This window comes from Molossus molossus, unplaced genomic scaffold, assembly GCF_014108415.1.
Source record: "Molossus molossus isolate mMolMol1 unplaced genomic scaffold, mMolMol1.p scaffold_m16_p_15, whole genome shotgun sequence".
In the NCBI taxonomy this organism is placed as follows: Eukaryota; Metazoa; Chordata; class Mammalia; order Chiroptera; family Molossidae; genus Molossus; species Molossus molossus.
The window spans coordinates 32388038-32411071 of NW_023425350.1; the positions used below are offsets into that span (position 1 = coordinate 32388038).

At 42.1% G+C, this 23034-nt stretch overlaps 1 protein-coding gene across 1 annotated transcript in view; it reads right to left on the reverse strand.

The window, feature by feature from the left end:
- Positions 1-23034, reverse strand: part of STPG4 (sperm-tail PG-rich repeat containing 4) — a 45174-nt gene that overhangs the window by 778 nt on the left and 21362 nt on the right. Inside the window, exon 6 of the mRNA XM_036263098.1 lies at positions 1870-1974. Within this exon, the coding sequence (XP_036118991.1) occupies positions 1870-1974 (105 nt within the window). The remainder of the gene's footprint in view (positions 1-1869; positions 1975-23034) is intronic.

Genomic DNA, 23034 nt, shown 5'->3' on the forward strand with positions numbered 1-23034 from the left:
GGAGGGACACCAGGGCCTCTGTGTGTGGTTAAGGGAAGAATTTTATTGTCAGATAGGCCTGAGTTCAGGTCCTAGTCTCACTCCCAGTGGCTCGGTGTGACCTTGGGCCATGGCTTCCCATGCCCCCTCCATCAAATGAGGACCTGACCTCTCAGGAGAACCTCAGGACAGGCGTTCCATACGCCAGCTACCACTGCCAGGATTATTCCCTGTTATCACCTTCTTGTCATTTCCTTCCTTGCTTGCAGCTTGTTATCTCTTCAGGAGACAGTGCAAGTGGAAATTGGATTACTCTGAGAGTGGGACAGAGAGTCAGCCCAGCGTGGATGAGGTCAGCTGCCTGCAGAAGCTGCTTTAAATGACAGGAAGTTTCCTTTGCCAAAAGCAGAGGAGCAGCCTGGAAATCTCATCCAGTCCTGGCCGGATGTCAGGAAAGCTGAACCCTTTATTAGTGCTATTAATGAGGAAGCAGCCTGTGTGAGGAGCCCTGGAAGACTGGCCCACAGAACGGGTTTGTGGGCCTGCACCCTCCTTCCCCAGAAGACCACCCCTCAGAAGGCTGCCAGTTATGGTTCTCAGACCTTGAGAACATCCGGCTCCATCCTCCAGCTGATTTCACTGTTACCAGGCAAACTTCTCATTGTCCTTGGCTTCCATGAAGTTTCTTATAAGAGGAGACACTCCACAGAGCAGCAGCCCTGAACACCAGCAACCCCCTTGGTGGACACTTGTAAATTAATACTGCACCTTCTGGCTTCTCTAGCATTTTCCTGGGAGTTTGGTTAGCATGACTCCAATTTCCTGAGGATGCTCAGCCCTGTGAGCTCTGACAAAAATCTGTGTCTGGATCATAGTGATGCCATAAGGTATGAGGATCAGATGAAGGGATCCACCAGCCTCCTGTTGTCAGTCTCCAGTATTCATACCTCCCGATAAAGACCACACTACCCCACCCTGCAGCTGGCAGCCCCTCTGGACCAAGATCCCGAAGGCAAGAGCCTGGGACACCAAGGTGGGGCTGGGGAGGTGACCTGCGGGCCCAGACAGCAGCAGTACTACCCATTGCCCAGCTCTGCCCACCTTCCTTCATGCCCCAGGGTGGGCCCATTTTCTTATAGGCAGAATGTGTATTTCTGTCTCCCAGCCATCTTAAATAAGGCTACATTCCAGCGAGTTTGAGGGACTTTCGTACTGGGGTGCAGGCTAGAAACACCAAAGCCATGGGAGTTCAAACCGTCTTTTAGCATTTTTTTAAAAAGCCACTGTTCATAAATTCCATGTTATGCTTTTGAGATCTTCCTTGGTCTCCCTAGGCCTTTGAGGCTCTCACCCACTCCCAGGTTCTACCTTCTTCATATCGCTCTGTGGACTTGAGCTTCTTCCCTATTTGTCCTGAGTCCGTAAGGGCAGGATGATTGCTCATGCCTTCATGGTCTTCTTTGGTTCAATAATAATGTGTCTGCTCTCACTTTTTGCTCTCAGAAACCACACGCACAAAGAAAAGCAGTTCTGGATGGATGGGGGCAGCCACTATCCACTGCTTGCCCCAATTAATTAAAGGTGTTTCCCCACAAAGCATGCAGGTCATGACACGGATGGCTAATCACTGTGCTGGCTGCTCTCAGCTGGAGCCATAACTCAGCTGCAGTCTTCAGAAGTCACTCTGTGCCTGAACCTGGCTGAGGGCTCGCAGGTATTTGAGCTCTATACTCTGCTGCCTTGACAAGCAAGCAAACACACACACACACACACACACACACACACACACACGAATTGTAGATAATACCCCCATCCCATCTCCACAGCTCACTGTCCCCCAACACACAGCCACAAAACCTACAACCGTAATCTGGCCTTTAGAATACTTACTGAACAGGCGGGCAAGAATCGGGGTACTCTGGACTGAAAACAAGAAGTAACAGAAATTGCTGGAGGTATTTTCAGGTCATAATGACCTGGTCCTGGGCCTTCATGCTATAGAAAATTGAAAAGAAAAGTGTTTCATAATTACTAATATTTGATATATTTTAATGCTTTATTTGCCTTCTACAAATAAACATGTGAATAGTGTGATATGATAGAAAAACTGGATTTGGGCTTGGAAGATCTTATGCATGTGTGCCCTGGCACAAATCACTGTGAGATGGGGAAATACCTGCTCTATCTGCTTACCTGCCTGGTGGATGACTGTGAAGACTAAAGGTTAAATGACTGTAAAAGTCTCCCCGGGTCCCTGCCTGAGCCTCCTCCCTGCACGGCACACCTCGCTCCATACTTACCCTCTGGCTGTTAATAGTGACTTCCCACTCTGAGCTGTTAGCTTTATAAAGCACACTTACTCTTTCATATAACTGTGATACATGTTATCTTAGTACAAACAAGTATTCACAGAATTTCACTGACATAAGTACTATGTTATGAGATTAACATAAATGGATGAACACAATTTTAAAAAGACAAACATCCCAACAGAAAAAATAGCAAAAGGCAAATTCACAAAGAGGAAATACAACTGTGCAGTGAGGAAGTGAGGGGGGGGGCTAACCTTATTAATAACCAAATCAGTTTTTACTAAAACAACAATAAGATTTTTTGTTGTTGTTGGGGGAGGAGTCTAAAAAATTAACAAAGGTTAAAAGAAAGAAGGAAAAAAGGAAGGCTGGGGTGGGTGGGGGGAGAGAGAGAGAAGGGGAAACAAAACTTGACCCATCAGCATGGACACTACTATATGATTCTGGTGGAAGTACAAATGTGAGTAGCCTTTCTGGAGCACAATTTGGCAAACTATGAAATAACTTAAAAACATATATGCCTATCCAAATGGAGAGAAAGGAGGAGGAGACTGGTTACGAGTGCTGCAGAAATCCAGACGACGAATGCATCCTGAGCCCAGAGACAGGGAGGATTGACATGGCAAACACCACAGTAGATGATGTAGATAAGATGTTAGCCTTTGGTTTTATTTTATTTCATTTCATTTCATTTTATAGTAATTCACTTGTTTCCTCTCCCATTTTCAAATACCTAAGCTATTTGACAAAAATGAGTCTTCCTGGCATGACGTCCTGGATCCGGTTCTCGGTAATGCAGGAACTAGGGGGAGTGAATGGAGGTGGAGGTGAGCCAGGAGCTGATAATGGTTGAATGGGCACATGAGGTTTGATACAGCCTTCTGTCCATGTGGTATATATTTTTTATGTTTTTATAATACAAAGTTAAAGACAATGTATATTTATTATTTTGACTCAGCAATTTCCCCTTTTAGGAATTTATCCTAAGAAAACAACTGAGAATGTGTGTGCAAATATTTGGCCACAGAGGCATTCACTATAACATCGTTTCTTTTCTTTTTTTTTTTTAATTTTTTTTTCTTTATTGATTAGAGAGAGAGAAGAAGGGAGAAAAAGAGATAGAAACATCAATGAGAGAGAACATCAAAAGATACGAAATGGGGAAAACTATATAAAATAACATTTGTTTTTTATTATTTTCTATTTAGTGTTGTTTCAATAAAAATTTCATTTTTTCTTCAATTAAAAAAAAAATGAGAGAGAACATTGATTGGCCACCTCCTGCATGCCCCCCTCTGGGGATCAGGTCCGCAACCTGGGCATGTGCCCGGACCAGGAATCAAACCAGTGACCTCTTGGGGCATGGGTCGACGCTCAACCACTGAGCCACACCAGCCGGGCTAACATCATTTCTAAGAGTTGAAAATTATCCTGGCCGGTGTGGCTCAGTGGATGAGCATCAACCCATGCACCAGGAGGTCACCAGTTCGGTTCCCAGTCAGGGCTCGTGCCCAGGTTGTGAGCCAAATCCCCAGCGGGGGGGGGCATGCCGGAGGCAGCCGGTCGATGTTCTCTCTCATCGACGTTTCTATCTCTCTCTCCCTCTCCCTTCCTCTCTCTCTAAAATCAATAAAGAAAAAAAAAATTTTTTTAATTGAAAATGAGAAATAAACTAAATGACCAATGACATCTGCCTGGTTAAATAAGTTGTGATTCTTTTATCCAGTCATCCAGTGTTGATGAATATTTATGGACATAAAAGCTATTCCCAAATATTGTCAAGTGAAAAATAGAAGCTTAAAGAAAACGTGCTTGAAAAAACTGGGAATGAATGTTCACTGACAGGTGTCTCCTCCAGGTGGTGGCATGTTGAGTAAAAAGACACTTAAAAAATATTTTTTTTTTGCTTATCAGCACTTTAATCTTTCTACAATGGATTTTTGAGTGCTCTTAAAATATGAAAAGCAATTATACCTAATGTATAGATAAATTAATATGGAAAAGGAGTAAACAGAAAAATGTATCCCATAAGATCTTTATAATGGGTAAGACTGGGCCACAAATTAGCCAATGAATTTGGCAAGACAATCACCGAACAGCAGGCCCTTCGCAGGATTCAGAGCGGGGCTTTCCTGTTCACTCCTACGGGTGGCACAGCAGTGTAATTAGGGCTCCATTCTCAATTACTCCACCATGAATGGAGTCTGTTATTAACAACCAAGCCTGTCTGATAATCAAGGGATGGATGTGCCTCCTAATTTTACAACTCACGGCAGAAAGATGAAAACAGAAATGTTTTTTTAAAAATACATACGTAGGACAGAGACTGCTCTGTATATGGAGTGACCTCTGCATTTCCACTGGAGAAATCTGAGCCACCACAAAAACAAAGGCATAGAAAACCGAGGGAATCCGACAGGAAGAGTTTGTGCAACATCCCCTCGGTTTGGCCATAATAGGCACAGTGCTATCAAACCAGAAAGGTAGCTGGGGCAAAAGATGCTATTGAGTGTGCTACCGTTGACTGCATGCCCACGACAGCCCAGCTGTCTGCAGGACGGCCAAGAAATGCCACCACCTGCACCCTTTCCCCCCGAGCTTAATGAGGCTTTCATCTCTAAGCTTCCAAGTCATGAGCTCCGTGGGAGTCCAGGTGCCAGGCCTAGCGAAGCACGGATGTCTGCCTGTCATCCAGCAGCCGCCTTGCATGAGCTTGGTCACCTGAATGAAAAAGACTAAGCCATGGGGCAGAAAGGAATGACTGGATGCGATTTGGCCCACATGTGTCAGATGAAACCTTTTAAGTAGGAACATTAGAGAAGTGGATACAGGCCCAAGTTCATATTCCAGAAGCCAGAGGAATGCTGTTCTAAATGAGAAGTAATGATCAGGCCAAGGTCCTGCACTGGGTGGGAAACATTTCCAGCAGAGTCCTGGCTTCTTCCCCATCCGAGGACATGTGATTGGGCAGAGCAGGAATGGAGGGAAGGGGACACTGTCCAAGAGGACAGTGAATGCATGATGGGAAATGGACCTCTGAATGCATGACAAGAAATAGACCTCATTCAACTGGAAGGTGTTTAAAACAAGGACTTTTGAACTGGGTCCTACTCTTCCTTGAGGTTGGGGACTCTATCTCTCATTTACTGGGGATCACTGACCGTGACCCAAAGCTTTGGTCCACATTGCATACCATGTGTGGGTTAAGGGCAGCACCCCGGCTCATCAAGCAGTGCTAAGCACGCCCTGCATAAATCAAATGGGTAACTCCTTAAACCTTGCTATTTTCAGAGTCATGCTTTGGCAACTCTGGATTTCCCGAAACTAAACCTTTCAAACACCATTGACATTTGGTGCCAAGGGAGAACAGAACCGTCACCTTCCTAGAGTCTGCTGCCAAAAGAAACTACAGGAACCCTTGTATAGTACCCATTCTTCTGCTTTGGGGCATGATTCTATCTCAGCCCTCCTGACAAGATAATATCTCTCTCTTCCCTTTGAAAAAGTCCTATTTAATTGAGTGTCTACTTGAGGGCAGCTTTAACCAAGGGGAGCTGTAGGGATTACACAGATGAATAAAATATTATCTTCAAGCTCAGAGTTTATAGTACAGTGAGGGACACAGGCAAAACCAAATAAAATAAATCCAAAAGAATTAATAAGTGCTGAGTGGGGGCTGAGCTAGCTGCCTCGCTCCAGGATTCTAAACTAGGCCCTGGTGTAACTGGCCTGTGCAAGCTAAGTGTGATCTCACTGGGCCACACAATATCACCAAGGACAGGAGCTTCCCAGTCACTGCAAAGGGCTCGAATGCATAGGCCCCACTGACTTTTCTGGAGTGCTCCTGGGTTTCTGTCCTACCATGGAGAAGCTTGACTTACTTGGTTACAACTGCTTATGGACAATAATGCTCATTACCATTATAGGCTCTTGGTGAGCCCTACCCGTGCCCTCCACCCCCTGCCCCTGCACATACTCTTTCAGGGCTGAGAGGATGGAACTGGCTCATCTACACAACACTGCTCATGAATTAAAAGTCAGGAGCCTGGCTGGTGTGGCTCACTGGTTGAGCATCAACCCATGTACCAGGAGATCGCTGGTTCGATTCCCAGTCAGGACACATGCCCAGGTTGTGGGCTTGATCCCCTGTGGGGGGCATGCAGGAGGCAGCCAATCAATGTTCTCTCTAACCAATGTTTCTATCTTGGTCTCCCTCTCCCTTCCTCTCTCTCTCTAAAGTCAATAAAGAAAAAAAATTTTTTTTAAAGTCACGAGGTGCTTCTGAAAGATAGCATGAAAGTAGATGAAATTATGCCAAGTTTGTATGTGTTGAATCATGTCCTCCCAAAATAAAAAAAATCCTATGAATTTTTGTTCTGTTAATATTAGTGCCCTCCCCCAAATTCATAAGTCCTGTGACTTTTGAATTCCCAGCATCTCAGAATGTGATCTTATTTGGAAATAGGATCATCCTAGATGGAAATTAGTGGTGATGAGGTCATTAGGATGGGCTCTAAGCCAATATGAATGCTGGCCTTTGTAACAAGGGGAATTTTGGACTCCGAGACACGTGACCAGGGAAAACACCATGTGAAGGTGAAGGCAGAGACCCTGCCGAAGATTGCCAGCAAACCGCTGGAGGTGAGAGGAGTGGACAGAAGGAACCAACACGGCCGGCACCTTGAGCTTGGACGTCTAGACTCTACAACTGTGAGACAATACATTTCTGTTGCTTTAGCCACTCAGGCAGTAGTACTTTGTTACAGCAGCCCTAGCAAATAAATATACAAGTGTTCAGCTCATTTCTTCATTCAACTAATATACAGGGGTGGGCAAAAGTAGGTTTATAGTTGTGAGTACAGGAAACACAATTTAGTAAAGCTATTGTAACAATCATAATCTGCATGTCTTTTTCCATACACACAACTATAAGTCTACGTTTGCCCACCCTGTACAACGTGCCACACAGTGTATTGGGAGTTGGGAATACAGTGGTATATAATTGTCTCCCAATATCCTTTCTCCTGTTCCTTGGTATTAGAATGATTTTTTTAAATTTAAAAATAAATATTTTTTAATTGACTTTAGAGAGAGAGGAAGAGAGGGGGGGAGAGAGTGAGAAACATCGATGAGAGAGAACATCGAATGGCCGCCTCCTGCATGCCCCCCACTGGGGATTTGGCCCACAACCTGGGCACGTGTCTGGACCAGGAATTGAACTGGTGACCTCTTGGTGCATGGGTCCATGCTCAACCACTGAGCCACACTGGCCAGGCGAGAATGATTTTTAACTGGGCACATATCTACCCAGAATAGAAACTAAATGTCCCAGCCTCCCTTTCAGCTAGGTGTGGTCACATAGTTCCTGGCCAATAGGATGGAGGTGGAAGAAGTATATGCACATTCCAAGGAGCATCCTTAAAGAGAGAGCAGCTTGTCTATCTTCCTCACCCTCCCGCCCACCAGCTCGTCCCATGTTCTCAGCTCTCTTGGACCATGGGAATGGAAGCCATGCTTAGCAGAGCAGCACACTGAAATCCGATACTGTGGAACTGCCACACCAGCCCTAACCCACCTACTGCAAGCACTTTGCACAAGAGAAAAATATGTTCCTACCTTGTTTAAAATGGCTGTTTGGGGTCTTTGTTACTGGCAGCAGAACTTAGTCTTAACTGAAAAGATATACAGATTTCCCTCTCTCACGGGGCTTATATTCTAATAAGGAATATATACCATATTAAAAAATATACTAAAAAATGTGTGGAATATCACATAAAGGAACACATACAGTGCTATGGGACAGCGTGTAAGAGGGGAAAATGGTATGATTTGAGGGGCCTCAGAAGCCCCTTAAAGAGATACATTTGAACAAAAACTTAACACGGAGGAGAACTTTGCAGGGCAAAAAGCTGATAGAAGGGTTTGCGTAGGAAGCAGTAACAGAAAACATTAGGGAGGCCAAAGTGGGCAGGGCCTTCAGGGCAAGCCTAGAGAGGAGAATGTTGTTCATTTTAACCCAATGGGGACAAATTCACTGCATCACAAAAAATAAAAATAAATAAAAGTGCATAGGTTCCTATAAAAAACATAGTTAGGAATGTGAAATTCAGCTTTCTCTCTACAGTTAATCACTTTGTTGTTTTTCCCATGTGCACTGACACTAAGAATGGTTTTAAAATTTAAATGCAGGTGTAAAATGTTAATTGCCACCCTTGTATTTCCAGTCTCCATAAGTCCTCAGCTTCTGCAGCCTCCTCGATTGCAGGCAGGTGTGCTAATCCAGCAAGGAGCCTCTCCAGCCTGCTATGAAGCAGGTTCAGCAGACTCTCCATGGCTGGGCCCTGCCTGCTCCCCACCACCGCCAACCCTGGGCATCGCCAGAAAGCTGCCCCGTCCCTGCTGCCATCTCTAGCTCACATACTGCTTCTCATCTGATCCTCACAACAGTGCAGGGAAACATTACTACCTCCATTTACCAGATGAGAAAGTGAGGCTCAGCGGGGTTAGAAACACATGACTTAGCACCTCAGCTGTGGAAGCCAGAGCCAGTTACTAACCCTGCTTCTCCATGCTGGCAGGTGTCAGTATTTGGTTCTAAGCTTTTTTTTCAATCATAGAGCTGAAGGCAAACTAGAACAAGCACATTGCCTGTCCCTAATGATCCTAGGCACAAACACCTTTCGATGAATAATACTTGAAGAGATAGAGGGTCAAAATAAAATTTATAGCCCCAAATGTCTATCCATACACATAAAACATAAGTAATATACACATAAACTGAAATTACTACATGGTATAATAAAAATGATCTCCCCAAATTTGGTGAGATGGGTGTGAGAGGAGGACCATATTGTGCAAAAAAGAAAACAGATGCCCCTGCAAGGAGGGTAGAACAAGGAGGGTAGAATCCTGTGCCCATGTGGGCACAGAGAGAAGGTGATAGCTTCTGGGACTCCAGGAGGAGGCAGGTGGTAGGGTGTATCTAAGGGAATTCCAGAACTCTGTAAATACTAGTCTGCATCTTCAGAGGGAAAAAAAAAAGGGACACGTGCATGTAGGTGAGGGTGGTACAAGCAAATCTGTCAGGGGCCAAAATTATTCACATTTGTGAAATTAAGAATTGACATACCGCCCTGGCTGATTTGGCTCAGCGGTTGGAGTGTTGGCCTGCAGAGCAGAGAGTCATGGGTTCGGTTCCCGCTAGGGGCACATACAAAAAAAAAAAAAAAAGAACTGACATACCACCCGACCAGTGTGGCTCAGTGGTTGAGCGTCAACCCATGTATGAAGAGGTCACGAGTCTGATTTCCAATCAGGGCACATGCCCAAGTTATGGGCCAAATCCCCAGTGGGGGGCATGCAGGAGGTAGCCATTCAATGTTCTCTCTCATTGATGTTTCTCTCTCCCTCTCCCTTCCTCTCTCTCTAAAACCAATAAAGAAAAAAATAAATAAATAAAAAAATAAAGAATTGACATACCTCTGAAATTTAGCATGGTACTATTTATTTCTGCCGAGAAAGAACTGGGGCAGTCTGGGTTTCCAGGTCTGGGCTGTGTGGGTGGGGGCAACACTGAGTGATCACAAACCTGCACATCCTAAAAATGTAGCTTGTATAGAGGATGCCTGTGCCAGGGACCCCCAGGCATTCAGAATTGCTGCAGGTGTTTCCTGGCCCACCCGCCCTCCCTTTTCTACATGACCCTGAGAGCAGAAGGAACCCCACCATCATTAGAAATCTCAGGTGGTACTTCTGCCTGGAAGCTTCCAGTCAAGCTGGTCACAGCGAGTGGTCCAGGGTCAGGCACAGGACCGACACCTGGCCAATCAGAAGAGCTTGCCTTCTCACACTCTGGGGTCTGATCAGCAGAGCTGCTGGAAGTGGTCTTGCCCAGCTCATGGAGAGACCCCGTCAAAGGATGGAGAAAGGTAAATCAGTGGCCAATGTGCCCGAGGCTATGTGCACCAATAAATTCCAACCCACCTTTATGTTTGTATTTTTTACTTAAGCTAATTGGGATGGGTTTCTGTCACTTGCCACTGAATAAAATCCTAATATATTATCTTCCCTATTCCCAGTCAAAATATTGTTAGAAAGGAGCACAGGAAATTCCTCACACTCACATCCAGGCGGGAGTCTATGACTCTGCTAGTGTTAATAGCATCAGAAAAGTTACTCAAATATTTTAAGAAGAAAAATTGCCAGGATATCTTTTTCTTAAAAATCCTATTACATCTGTAACTATATTTGAAAAGTTATATTTTCCCAAAAATGTTACATACAAGTGAACTCATCTTTAAGGACATCGAAACTGAGACCTGCTTTTATTATCTTAAATTTCAGAGTCCATTCAATTTGTGTTTGGCTTTATTCAATCTGACCAAGTTTATTAATTATTTTTCTATTCCTCATGAAACTATAAACTATCAGCTTAGTTTCTTTTTACAGTTTGTTTTTTAAAGTATAGTTAGTATACAATATTAGACTAGTTATATTAGTTTCAGGTGTATAATATAGTGATTTGACATTTTTATATCTTATAATGTGGTCACCCCACTATCTAGTCATCATCTGTCACTGTGCAAACTTAACACAGTATTATTGACTATAACCCCTTCAACCTTTTCACCCATCCTCCTCCTCCTCCCCTCTGCCAACAACCATCCCTTCCATCTCTGTTTATGAGTCTGTTTCTGTTTTGTCTTGTTTGTTTGTTGTTGTGTTTTTAGATTCCACATATATGTGAAATCATATGGTATTTGTGTTTCTCTGACTTCTTTCACTCAGCATAACACCCTATGGTCCATCTATGTTGTCACAAATGACAAGATTTTCTCCTTTCTTTAATTGCTGCAAAATATTCCATTGCATGTATATACTAAATCTTCTTTATCCATTCATTTATTGATGGACACTTAGATTGATTTCATATCTTGGCTATTGTAAATAATGCTGCAATGAATATAGAGGTAGATCTTTTTGAATTAGTGTTTTGGATTTTTTCAGATAAATAACCAGAAGTGGAATTGCTGGATCATATGTTAGATCTATTTTTAGTTTTTTGAGTAATCTCCCTACTGTTTTCAACAGTGGCCCCATCAAATTGCAGACCTACCAACAGGGTACAAGGGTTCCCTTTTCTCCACATCCTTGCCAACACATGCTATTTGTTGATTTTTGATAACAGCCGTTCTGGCTGGAGTGAGGTGGTATCTCATTGTGATTTTGATTTGCATTTCCCTGATGATTAATGATGTTGAATATCTTTTCATAGGCCATCTGTATGTCCTCTTAGGAGAAATGCTTCATGTCCTCTGTCCATTTTTTGATTGGCTAGTTTATTTATTTATTTTTATTGATTTGAATGAGTTCCTTACATATTTTGGATGTCAACCCTTTTATTGGATGTATCATTTGTGAATATCTTATCCCATTCAATAGGTTGTCTTTTTGATTGCTTGATGGTTTCATTCTCTGTGAAGCAGCTTTTTTTTTTCAATCCTCACCCAAGGATATTTTTTCCATTTATCTTTAGATAGAGTGGAAGGAAGGGAGAAGGGGAAGGAGAGAAAGAGAGAGAAAGAGAGAGAGAGAGAAACATTGATGTGAGAGAGACACATCAATTGGTTGCCTCCCACACTACCCAGACAAGGGCCCAGGATGAACTGCAACCGAGGTACATGCCCTTGGCCAGAATCGAACCCACGACTCTTCAGTCCTCAGCCGACGCTCTGACCGCTGAGCCAAACTGGACAAGGCTATGAAGAAGTTTTTTAATTTGATGAAGACCCATCTGTTTATTTTTGCTTTTGTTCCCCTTTTCAGCTTATTTTTAATTAAACTAATCGCTTAAATGCAAAAACAGTTGGAATGATTCAGCATTCTTTCGGAAAGTTAGTTTTAATGCAAAGAGCATGCCACGGGATGCGATATCCCTTTTCACATTTCTACCATTAAATGTGACTAAAACAGACAAACCATATAACGCTCATCTGTGTCAGCACAGATTCTTTCCTGTTTATCTAATCCCTTCCTTATTCTTTACAGGCTTGTCAAGTTTTAAGAAATACAGAAACATCTTGAAATATTTCTGAAATCAAATAAAAGAAACCCATTTTCATTTGATATTGTAAGATTTTGTTCCTTCGGGACAGATGTGCACATCTCGTTTTCACTCTATATAGAACTGTGAGAAAAAATGACTGCAAAGACTCTGCTCAGCAAATCACTGGGAACTCCGAATCACAGGACTGACTGATTCCCAATTAAGTAGTAGTAAGTGGCACTATTTTTAAGTAACAAAGTATTTTTATGTTGACCTTTTTTTTTTTTTAATTTAATTTTATTTTTAATCCTCACCCGAGGACATTTTTCCATTTTTTGTTCAGGTAGAGTGGGAGGGAGAGAGAGGAATAGAGAGAGAGAGAAACATCGACGTGAAAGGGACACATCGAGTGGCTGCCACCCGCACACCCAACCAGGGCCGGGGACAAACTGCAACCGAGGTACGTGCCCTTAGCGGGAACCGAACCCAGGTCTCTCGGGACCGCAGGCCAACACTCTAACCGCTGAGCCAAACCAGCCAGAGCTATGTTGACCGTTTTGTTGGTTCTTTTCCTCAAACATTATCTACTTTCTGACTTTTAAAAATTATAAAAGAAATGCAAAAGAGAGAAATGAAGTAAATAACTACCCTTAATCACAGCACCTCATCATAGCCACTGATAGTGTTTCGGTGCATTTCCTGGCTTTTATACTCATAATTTTTCTTATATGATTTTAATCATAATATACATACCAATCTATACCCTGCATCTTTTTCATTACATATTAGATCACAAACATTTTTGCTGCTATTTTATAATTTTAACAATTGTTTCAATGGCAGTAAAATATTCCTTTGAGTGGATATGCAATATTCTTTTAAAATTATTTCCTTTCTATTGGATATTAAATTGTGGCTGTTGCTATCTTGCTATTACAAATAATCCCTTGATGATATCTTTGTATAGAGGAATATTTCTCCATATAATATTATTACTTTATGTGGTTCTCAACCTTCCTAATGCCGCAACCCTTTAATACAGTTCCTCATGTGTGGTGACCCCCCAACCATAAAATTATTTTCGTTGCTACTTCATAACTGTAATTTTGCTACTGTTATGTCTTAGGCGACCCCTGTGAAAGGGTCGTTCGACCCCCAAAGGGGTCGCAACCCACAGGTTGAGAAGGGCTGCTTTAGGAGGATTTTCTCTAAATGACATTAGTGGACTAAAAGATATAAACAGTGTTTGTAGCTGAATACGCACTGCCAAAATGCTTTCCAAGGGATTATATTAATGTATACTCCCACCAGCAATTAGATAAGAAAAACATTGAGTCTCTACAGTCCAATGCCAAGTAGATACTGGAGAAAAAAAAGATTTAGAAAAATAAATTCTTCCTTTCTCTTCTTCACCTTAATAGCAGTATTACACAACATAACCAAGTCCCGGCGAGTGGCAACGATGGTTGGAGCTTCGTCCCATATGCCAAAAAGATTGTGGGCTTTGATTCCGGGTCAGGGCATATACCTAGTTTGTGGGTTTCAATCCACAGTGGGGCATCTCTAAAAAACAAAAATCCTCAGGTAAGGATTATAAATAAATAAGTAACATCACCTGTGGCCCCTATATGTTCAAAGAAGTTGTGCAAAATATCTGCTATCCTTTGTACTGACATTTTGAAAGACATTCAGGAGGGAACAAAATTTATACAATTTGTTGGTAGGTCAGATGTATTTGGGTCATTTATAAAAGCAGTTAAATTAAGGAAAGGGAGGGGCAAGAAGAAGAAAATCCACAAATGACAAGTCTTTTGTTTGTTTGTTTTTTTATCCTCACCTGAGGACATTTTTCCATTTTTTGTTCAGGTAGAGTGGGAGGGAGAGAGAGGAACAGAGAGAGAGAGAGAGAGAAACATCGACGTGAAAGGAACACATCGAGTGGCTGCCACCCGCACGACCGACCAGGGCCGGGGACAAACTGCAACCGAGGTACGCGCCCTTAGCGGGAACCAAACCCGGGTCTCTCCGGACCGCAGGCCGACGCTCTAACCGCTGAGCCAAACCGGCCAGGGCCACAAATGACAAGTTTTATTTTGTTCGATTTGATGGGTAAGAATGACTAGGATTTGTTACAGTTAGTTTTCTTATAAAAAAGTCCTGCTATGAGGGAGCTGGACCTTTGGGTCTTGGGATTTGTGGGGTTTGGTCATTACCAAGGTGCTAAAAGGGAATGGTGGCTGGTGGAAGTTTCCAATACAATTTTTTTCTGTGGATGCAAAAAGGCCCTTTTACTTATGGTAGAACATGTCTTCTGACATCTATCCCCAAATACTTACAATCTTTGCTATGGGCAAAGCAATTATGCTGATCCATAATCAATTATTACGATTTCAACAATAACTGAAATAGCCAATAAGTCTACAACTTTACATTGGTAGTTTGAAGATTAAAAACCATTCTGCAACCAGACAAATCCCTCACCAACTGCTTTTGCTGAGAACCACCTACACTTAGGGGACAAAATGTAATTCACCAACTGAGTCCCCGACACAAACAAGAAGGGTGTGTTTTTTAACAAGTGAAAATGGGTCCTGAGAGGCACCTAAGATCCTAGAGGATTTTCAGATTCAAAGTCAAGTACATTTTATGACTAAAAAATCATGTAGAAATCTGCTATGCCTTCACATAGTCATCCACTCCTTGTTTAATAGGCTGCTCCTGGGGAATTTATGCATAAATGATTAACAAATTTCAATGAGCTAAGTTTTCACGGATGATGGAAAGAAAGGAGGAAGAGAAATGCACCTGTATGTATCTATCTTTTATAACCTGCCTCATTGTCAAAAGGGTTTAAAGTGACTCGGTGAATGTCTCTAGGCCGTACTGTGTTGCACCAGATCCACAGGTCAGATTTCTGGTATTGTAGGTTTCAGGTATACCAACAATGAGACAAGCTGTCCTGAGTCGATAGGGTTCAAATGACACCACGACCTTACCATGCAACTGTACACAAAACACACCTCGGAAAAATTAAAGAGTTACAAGTGGGTTTCTTTTCTTTTTTTTTCTCACTTGAGGATATTTTTTCCATTGATTTTTAGAGAGAATGGAAGGGAGGGAGGAAGAGAGAGAGAGAAATATCAATTTGAGAGAGACATATCAATTGGTTGCCTCCTGTACACATCCCGACTGGGACCAGGGATCCAACCTGCAACCCAGATACGTGCCCTTGACCAGGAATCAAATCCGCGACCCTTCAGTGCAGGAAGTGATGCTCCAACCACTGAGACACACCAGCCAGGGCAAAAATTACAAGTTTATTTTTAAAAATCAAAATGTCAAGCCCTGGCCGGTTTGGCTCAGCAGTTAGAGCATCGGCCTGCGGTCCAGAGAGACCCGGGTTCAGTTCCCACTAAGAGCATGTACCTCGGTTGCAGTTTGTCCCTGGACCTGGTTGGGTTGTGCAGGAGGCAGAGACTTGATGTGTCCCTTTCACGTCGATGTTTCTCTCTCTCTCTCTTCCTCTCTCTCCCTCCCACTCTATCTGAACAAAAAATGGAAAAATGTCCTGGGGAGAGGATAAAAAAAAAAAATCAAGTCAAGCCCTAGCCGGTGTGGCTCAGTTAGCTGGAGCGTCATCCCATATACCAATAGGTCGTGGTTTTGATTCCTGGTCAGGGTACCTACCCAGACTTAGATCCTCTGTCGGGGCACAGGTGGGAGGCACCCGACCCATATTTCACTCTCACATCAATGTCTCTCTCTCTTTCTCTCTTCCTCTCCCTTCCTCTTTCTAAAATCAACTGAAAAAAAGCATATCCTCAGGTAAAGATAAAAAATTAAAATCAAAATGCCAAATAAATAGAAAAAAGTTAAAATGAACATCGTCTCTCTGGAGGGAATTTTTTAAGTGGTGGGAAAAATAAAAAAGGAAAATGTGCACAGATTTCATTCAATACATTTTTTACCGCTGTACTAGGTGATGAATGATACAGTCCCTTTTTTCACAGACCTCACCTTCCAGAAAGTGATGACAAGCTCTGATTTGATGACAGAAACATTTTACATTTTAAACTTCTGTGTATATAATACCACAAAGGTGAAAAGCAAAATCTCCGAAAAACTTCAGCAAACACAAGTGTTAATATTTCTTCACTATAGAATTTATACAAATCAACAAAAAAGAATGTTAAAACTCCACCCCACAGACACCTGGGTAAGGACTGACCAGAAAGTATGCAGGAAGGACCACAAGTAAGTGGTTCACAAATAATTAGAATGTGCACCCTCAGATTCTACATTAAATTACAATAATGAGATACCATTCTTTTACTATCAAATAAACAAATATTTTTAAAATAACAATAAACAAGCCCTGGCCGGTTTGGCTCAGCGGTTAGAGCGTCGACCTGCGGTCCTGAGAGACCCGGGTTTGGGTCCCGCTAAGGGCATGTACCTCGGTTGCAGTTTGTCCCCAGCCCTGGTCGGTTGTGCGGGTGGCAGCCACTCGATGTGTCCCTTCACGTCGATGTTTCTCTCTCTCTCTCTGTTCCTCTCTCTCCCTCCCACTCTACCTGAACGAAAAGTGGAAAAATGTCCTCGGGTGAGGATAAAAAAAATAAACAAGACTATCTATTTAAAAATAAAATAAAATAAAATAAAATAAAATAAAATAAAATAAAATAAAATAACAATAAACAAGATAAATACAGATTTTGTCAAAATGGACACTGTTTGATTGCCGGTGGGGATGTAAATTAATGTAATACTTTTTTAAAAGCTTTGGCAATATAATCTCTATTTTCATAAATCCCATTTGTGATAATCCATAAAAAATGATTCCCAAATTTAGAAAAGACTAGGCATTTTCTTGTCATAGCATTAGTCTTTTGATCTGAGTATTCAGTATGTGTCCTTGCATAACAAAGTTGTGAATGTAGACAAAGGTTGTCATAACACAAAGGAATTCTCCAATGAGCTGGCCACTTATAAAATTGTATCCTATTAAATATCTCTCCCTCCTTAACCCTGCAGTCCACCATTGCAGACAGGTCAGTGTCTTTGTGCGTTCATTTGTCTCCCTAATTTTTTTTTTTTTATCCTCACTGGAGGACATTTTTGCATTCATCTTCAGATAGAACAGGAGGGAGAGAGGGAGGGAGAGAAAGAGAAAAACATCGATGTGAGAGAGACACATCAACTGGTTGCCACCCACACAACCCCAACTGGAGCTGGAGACAAACTGCAACCGAGGTATGTGCCCTTAGCGGGAACTGAACCCGGGACTGTGGTCCGCAGGCCAACGCTCTAACCGCTGAGCCAAACTGGCCAGGGGTGTCTCCCTAATTTTAAATGATAATAATACTGCCTGGCTGGTGTGGCTCAGTGGATTGAGCATCATCCCATGCACCGAGAAGTCACAGGTTCGATTCCTGGTCAGGGCACATGCCTGGGTTGCGGGCTCCATCCCCAGTAGGGGCCGTGCAGGAGGCAGATGATTGATGTTTCTCTCTCATCAATGTTTCGATCTCTCTTTCCTTCTCCCTTCTTCTCTCTCTATAATAAAATAATAAAAACATATTTAAAAAAAATAAAAATAAATGATAATAATACATGAAAAATGCAAACTCACTTCAAAGTAAAAATGCAAATTTTACCAAAATATACAATATTTCATGAAGTTGATAAAAGTAATAGAGAAGTGCCCAAATCACAGGAAAAGTCTGACTGACCAATGAAAATCCAATAAAGTTAGGTCAGGTAACAACACAGGAGAAAAGACGGACAGGGACTATGGCACTATTGGCACTTTAATAAAGGATAATTTAAAATACCAAAGAAGATGTCTGGGAAACTGATGAAGCTTCAGATACTTTTTCTCAAGTCTGTCCTCTGGGATTTTGTTAGAATGTCAAACATGAGCCCTGGCTGTTTTGACTCAGCGGTTAGAGTGTGGGCCCTCGGACTGAAGAGTCACAGGTTTGATTTCTGGTAGAGGGCATCTACTGGGTTGCAGGTTATCTCCCCCCCTCCATTCCACTCTATCTAAAAATCAATGGAAAAATATCCTCGGGTGAGAATTAACAACAACAAAAGAATGTCAAACATGAAGTGAAGAAGGTCACAGTACTATCATAAAATAGTATTAAAAATATACTAAAATCAACACAGTTTCCTTTTTTAATCTAAAAATTGGTGCTTGGCTGCAATTATAAGATATTTTCATAGTTTTTAGTTTAATTTTTTGAAAGTAAAGTCCAAATTAAATTTTATTGATTACTTTAAAATTTTGATTCCATTTAAAGTGGGTTCACCTTAACAGGTATTTTTTGTGGGCTAAGTTATACTTGGATAATAAAGATTCCTATAAATGAAATAATTAACTATCAACAGGGGAAGTGATAAATAAATTATGATAACTTAATTATTTACCCAGTAAAAATAAAGTTTAAAAAAATTTCTAATAACATGAAAGCTAAATTTAAAAGGATATACAATTATAGTAAACCATAGCCCAGCCAGTGTGGCTCAGTGGTTGAGTGTTGACCTATGCACCAAGAGGTCACCAGTTTGATTCCCAGTCAGGGCACATGCCCAGGTTATGGGCCCAAGTCCCTAGTGGGGGGCATGGGGAGATGGCCAATCAATGTTCTCTCTCATTGATGTTTCTATCTCTCTCTCCCTCTCCCTTCCTCTCTCTCTAACATCAATAAAGAAAAAAAAATTATAGTAAACCATGATAACAACTATGTTTTGGAAACAAGAGAAAAATGGAGGAAGAAAATTAACATTATTGATTGCATATAAGTGATAAGAAATTTTAATATACATTTTTATATTTTCCAAACTTTCTATAATTGTATTCATTTACTATACTCTAACATTTAAAATATATTTTTACTTAACTTTAAAGTCATTTTATTAAATTTATAGAGATATATAGTTTTAAAAATCAGTTGGAACCAAAAGCCTTGTAATGAAAAACACATCTTTGGTCTCACTTCTCTCAAATTTCATTCCCTAAGATAACTGTTTGATTTTTTTTTTTTTTTTTTTAGAGAGAGAGAGAGGAAGGGAGAAGAAGAGAGAGAAAGAAACATCGATGTGAGAGAGACACAAATAGACACTCAATGGGTTGCCTTCTGTACATCTTGACCAGGGCCAGGGATCAAACCTGCAACCCAGGTATGTGCCCTTGACTGTAATCAAACCCGCAACCCTTTGGTCTGCAGGTTGATGCTCTAAACACTGAGCCAAACTGGCCAGGGCAAGACAGCTTTTTTTTAATATGTTTTTATTGATTTTTTTTTTTTAGAGTGAGAGGAAGGGAGAGAGAATCAGAAACATTGATGTGAGAAAGAAACATTGATTGGCTGCCTCCTGCCCTGACCAGGAATTGAATTGGATCCTCTCAGTCCACGGGATGACGCTCAATCCACTGAGCCACACTGGCCGGGCAAGACAACTATTTTTAACTCTTGGCTATTCTCCTGGCAATTATTTTCTTATCATTAAATAATATATTCATATTGTTATTTCTTAGTTGATATTTTAGAAATTATCTATTGATGACTTCTTGGAATAAATAAAAAATTTTCTCTCTTCCTCTATCCATTGCTCAGCCAATCAAAGTGGCATTTTAAATTACCAACCAATGTTTACTAAGTAACATATTCCTTGCAGAGCCAAGTTACATAGCATGATTTCCTGTCTTGCACAGGCAGTTAATTAGTGCCTTGTTTTTTCACTTGCACATTTTGCTATACACATTTTCTTAACTGTTCTTGAGTCTCTTTTTCATAGAAACATTCTTTCTGTAGTTCTTTAGTTTCTCTCTTAGACTGGATTGGTTTCTTTCTCAGCCTGCTGCACAGTGGTCCTGTTACAGGGTAGGGGACCTGGCCCTGAGCGGGTCTGCTAAGGGCCAGCCAGCAGTGTGTGGGTTCTTGATTTGGTGCAGGCAAGATTTCACAAGACCAATCCAGGTGACTTTGAGGGTACTTTTATTAAAGCTGGGAACAGTGAAACAAGAAAGGGTTTAGCATAGAAGAAGCAACAGGAGAGCCTAGGCTGGTCTGCTTTAGCTCACTGGGAAGTCAGAGAAAAGGGGGCCTTGGAGACAGGTTCAGGGAGTTAGCCAGGACAAGCTGCTGCTGCCCATTGCTCCCCTGGTTGCAAGTCTCATGAGGTTCCTTAGAGTTTAGGAGATGCATGTCTTTGGGGGAAGAGAGAGGGACAAGAGCAAGGCGCAGACATGTTCCCGGGAGGGAGAGCAGGCACTGGGTCCTCCGTCTTGAGGGTTTCTCTCTCTCTCTCTCTCTCTCTCTCTCTCTCTCTCTCTCTCTCTCAGATGGGAATCTTAGGGGAGATTGCAGAGGAGGGTTGCAACAAAATATTCATCAGTTTTCCAGGTGTGCTCTTTCAGGCATATGGTCTCTACTGATTGGTCAGCACCAGGGCAGGGGGTTATTAGTCATTGCAGCTGGTCCTGGCATCGCTCACCTGGTTTTGCTCCTTTTCTGGGCCTGGAGCTGAAATACAACTGAGGCCTAGATGTTATCTCTGAGGAAGTGACCTTCTGTATCTGCTATAAGTTGCTCAGCCAGTTTGTTCAGCTGTCTGTCTCAGTTTCACCATTTCACTTATCAAGGAATTTTCCTAGCTTTTTACTGTCCTGCCTCACTAGCTATACCTCTTAATAACTGTGTGACCTCAGACAGTTAACTTCCATTTCCTGACCTATCAAATAGAGACAATAAATACTACCCCATCAAGTTGCTGTGAGGATTAAATGAAACAGGATACGTCTGTCATTGAGCACTGTGCCTGGCATCAGTAAGCATTCAATGCATTATCATTAAAGCCGACCTTAATAGTAGTAGATTTATAAAGTTCCTTCCAGTTCTAAGAGTCTTTAACAGTTCTGTGACTATGATTTTAATTTTTAGAACCATTAAACTGAATGATAAAATCAATCAAATGAGTTTTTCAGATAAAGGCTTATAATGGCCTAAGGATTCGTGCATTTACCTCAAGCAGGTTTGAGATAATATTCTACAAGCATCATTTCTTACCATGCTCACTCTGCATGCCACATCTCCGGCTACTGGGATCAAAGGAGTCTGCTCTCTGCAGTTTATATATTTGTGGATCTAAACCAAACCCATAGGTCTGCTCTGGGAATGCATGTTTAGGACAGACATGAATCACAGCCCTGGGCTATTTCTTTGTCTTGGAACATTTTAGTATTCTTTTCACTTTGTTGAAGGACAGGATGTTCCAAATCAGTGAATCACTTTTATTTATAAAATGGAATGGATGAGGTGACATCAATGAAAATGGCAGAATACGGATCTCCAAAAATCTTCTCCTCCACAAAAGCAATGAGAACAAAGGCAAAATTTGCCAAAATCAGCTGCCTCGTGCCTTTTCCCATACCAGGCTGCTTATCTTGCAGGATGCCTAACCTAAACTATCAATAAATTATTTTAATTGAATCTCTATTTACTGAGAGTATAAATAAATCCTTATTAACTCATGGCATTTATTTAAAGTGTGTATTCCAAAGGAAATACAATATTACCCAGCAGGGAAAAAACTGGTGTCCCAGGTGCCTGCTGCCAAAGCCAAATGTGCAATGCCTTTGTAACTATCTCCTTCCCCACATAGATACACACCTGTACACACACATACACATGCACACCTGTACACACACACACAGAGCCAAGAGAAGAGACAATGGCCAACACAGATAACATTTTTGTTTGTTTTGTTTTTTTATCCTCACCTGAGGACATTTTTGCATTTATCTTTAGATAGAGTGGGAGGGAAAGAGGGAATAAGAGAGAGAAACATTGACATGAGAGAGACACATCGAGTGGCTGCCACCCACACAACCCCAACCGGGGCCAGGGACAAACTGCAACCGAGGTACGTGCCCTTAGCGGGAACCGAACCCGGGACTCTCTGGTCCACGGGCTGATGCTCTAATCCCTGAGCCAAACCAGCCAGGGCCAGATAACATTTTTGAAGATGTGAAGCACTTTAGAGGAATGAAACCTGACATGGCAAGGTGGAGAAAGCTGAAGGCCATGTGTCTGGAGAGGGCCTGCCAAGGAGAAGCAGGCTGATTTGCTCCTCGGAACCCAAGAAAAGCTCAGGAATTTTAGGCATCAGGCCCCTGGTGAGGTGGAGGTGAGGGTGGAACTGAAGGCAGGAGGATTCGCTGATGTTCTTGTCCCAAGTCCCTACTCACCTGACCCTTGTCGGTCAGGTAGTTACCCATCCCACATTCCTGAAGGAAACAGAGGGTTTCCTTTATGGGGAGACTGCACCAGAGATTTGGACTCAGAAGCCCCAGGCACTGTGAGGTCAGGAGCCTTTCCCAAAGACAGGAATTAAGTGAACTCCTGCCTTACAAATGGCGAGACCTCCAGCCCCTTCCCCATTCAGTTCCCAGAACACTGGCCACTGGCTTATACCCCAGGCAGGAGGCTGAGTCATTCTGCAGCAACTGATGGGTCCAAGAGAGAATGCCTACAGACATAAACATTTATGGTCTACCAAAAGGAAAAGCCAGGTCCTCACCCCATCTATCTACTGTGAAATCTACCTGGAAACAATGCCCACCTCACCAGTTTCCTGTGGTTGCTGTAACAGATTACCATATATTTTGGTGGCTTAACACTAAGTTCTGGA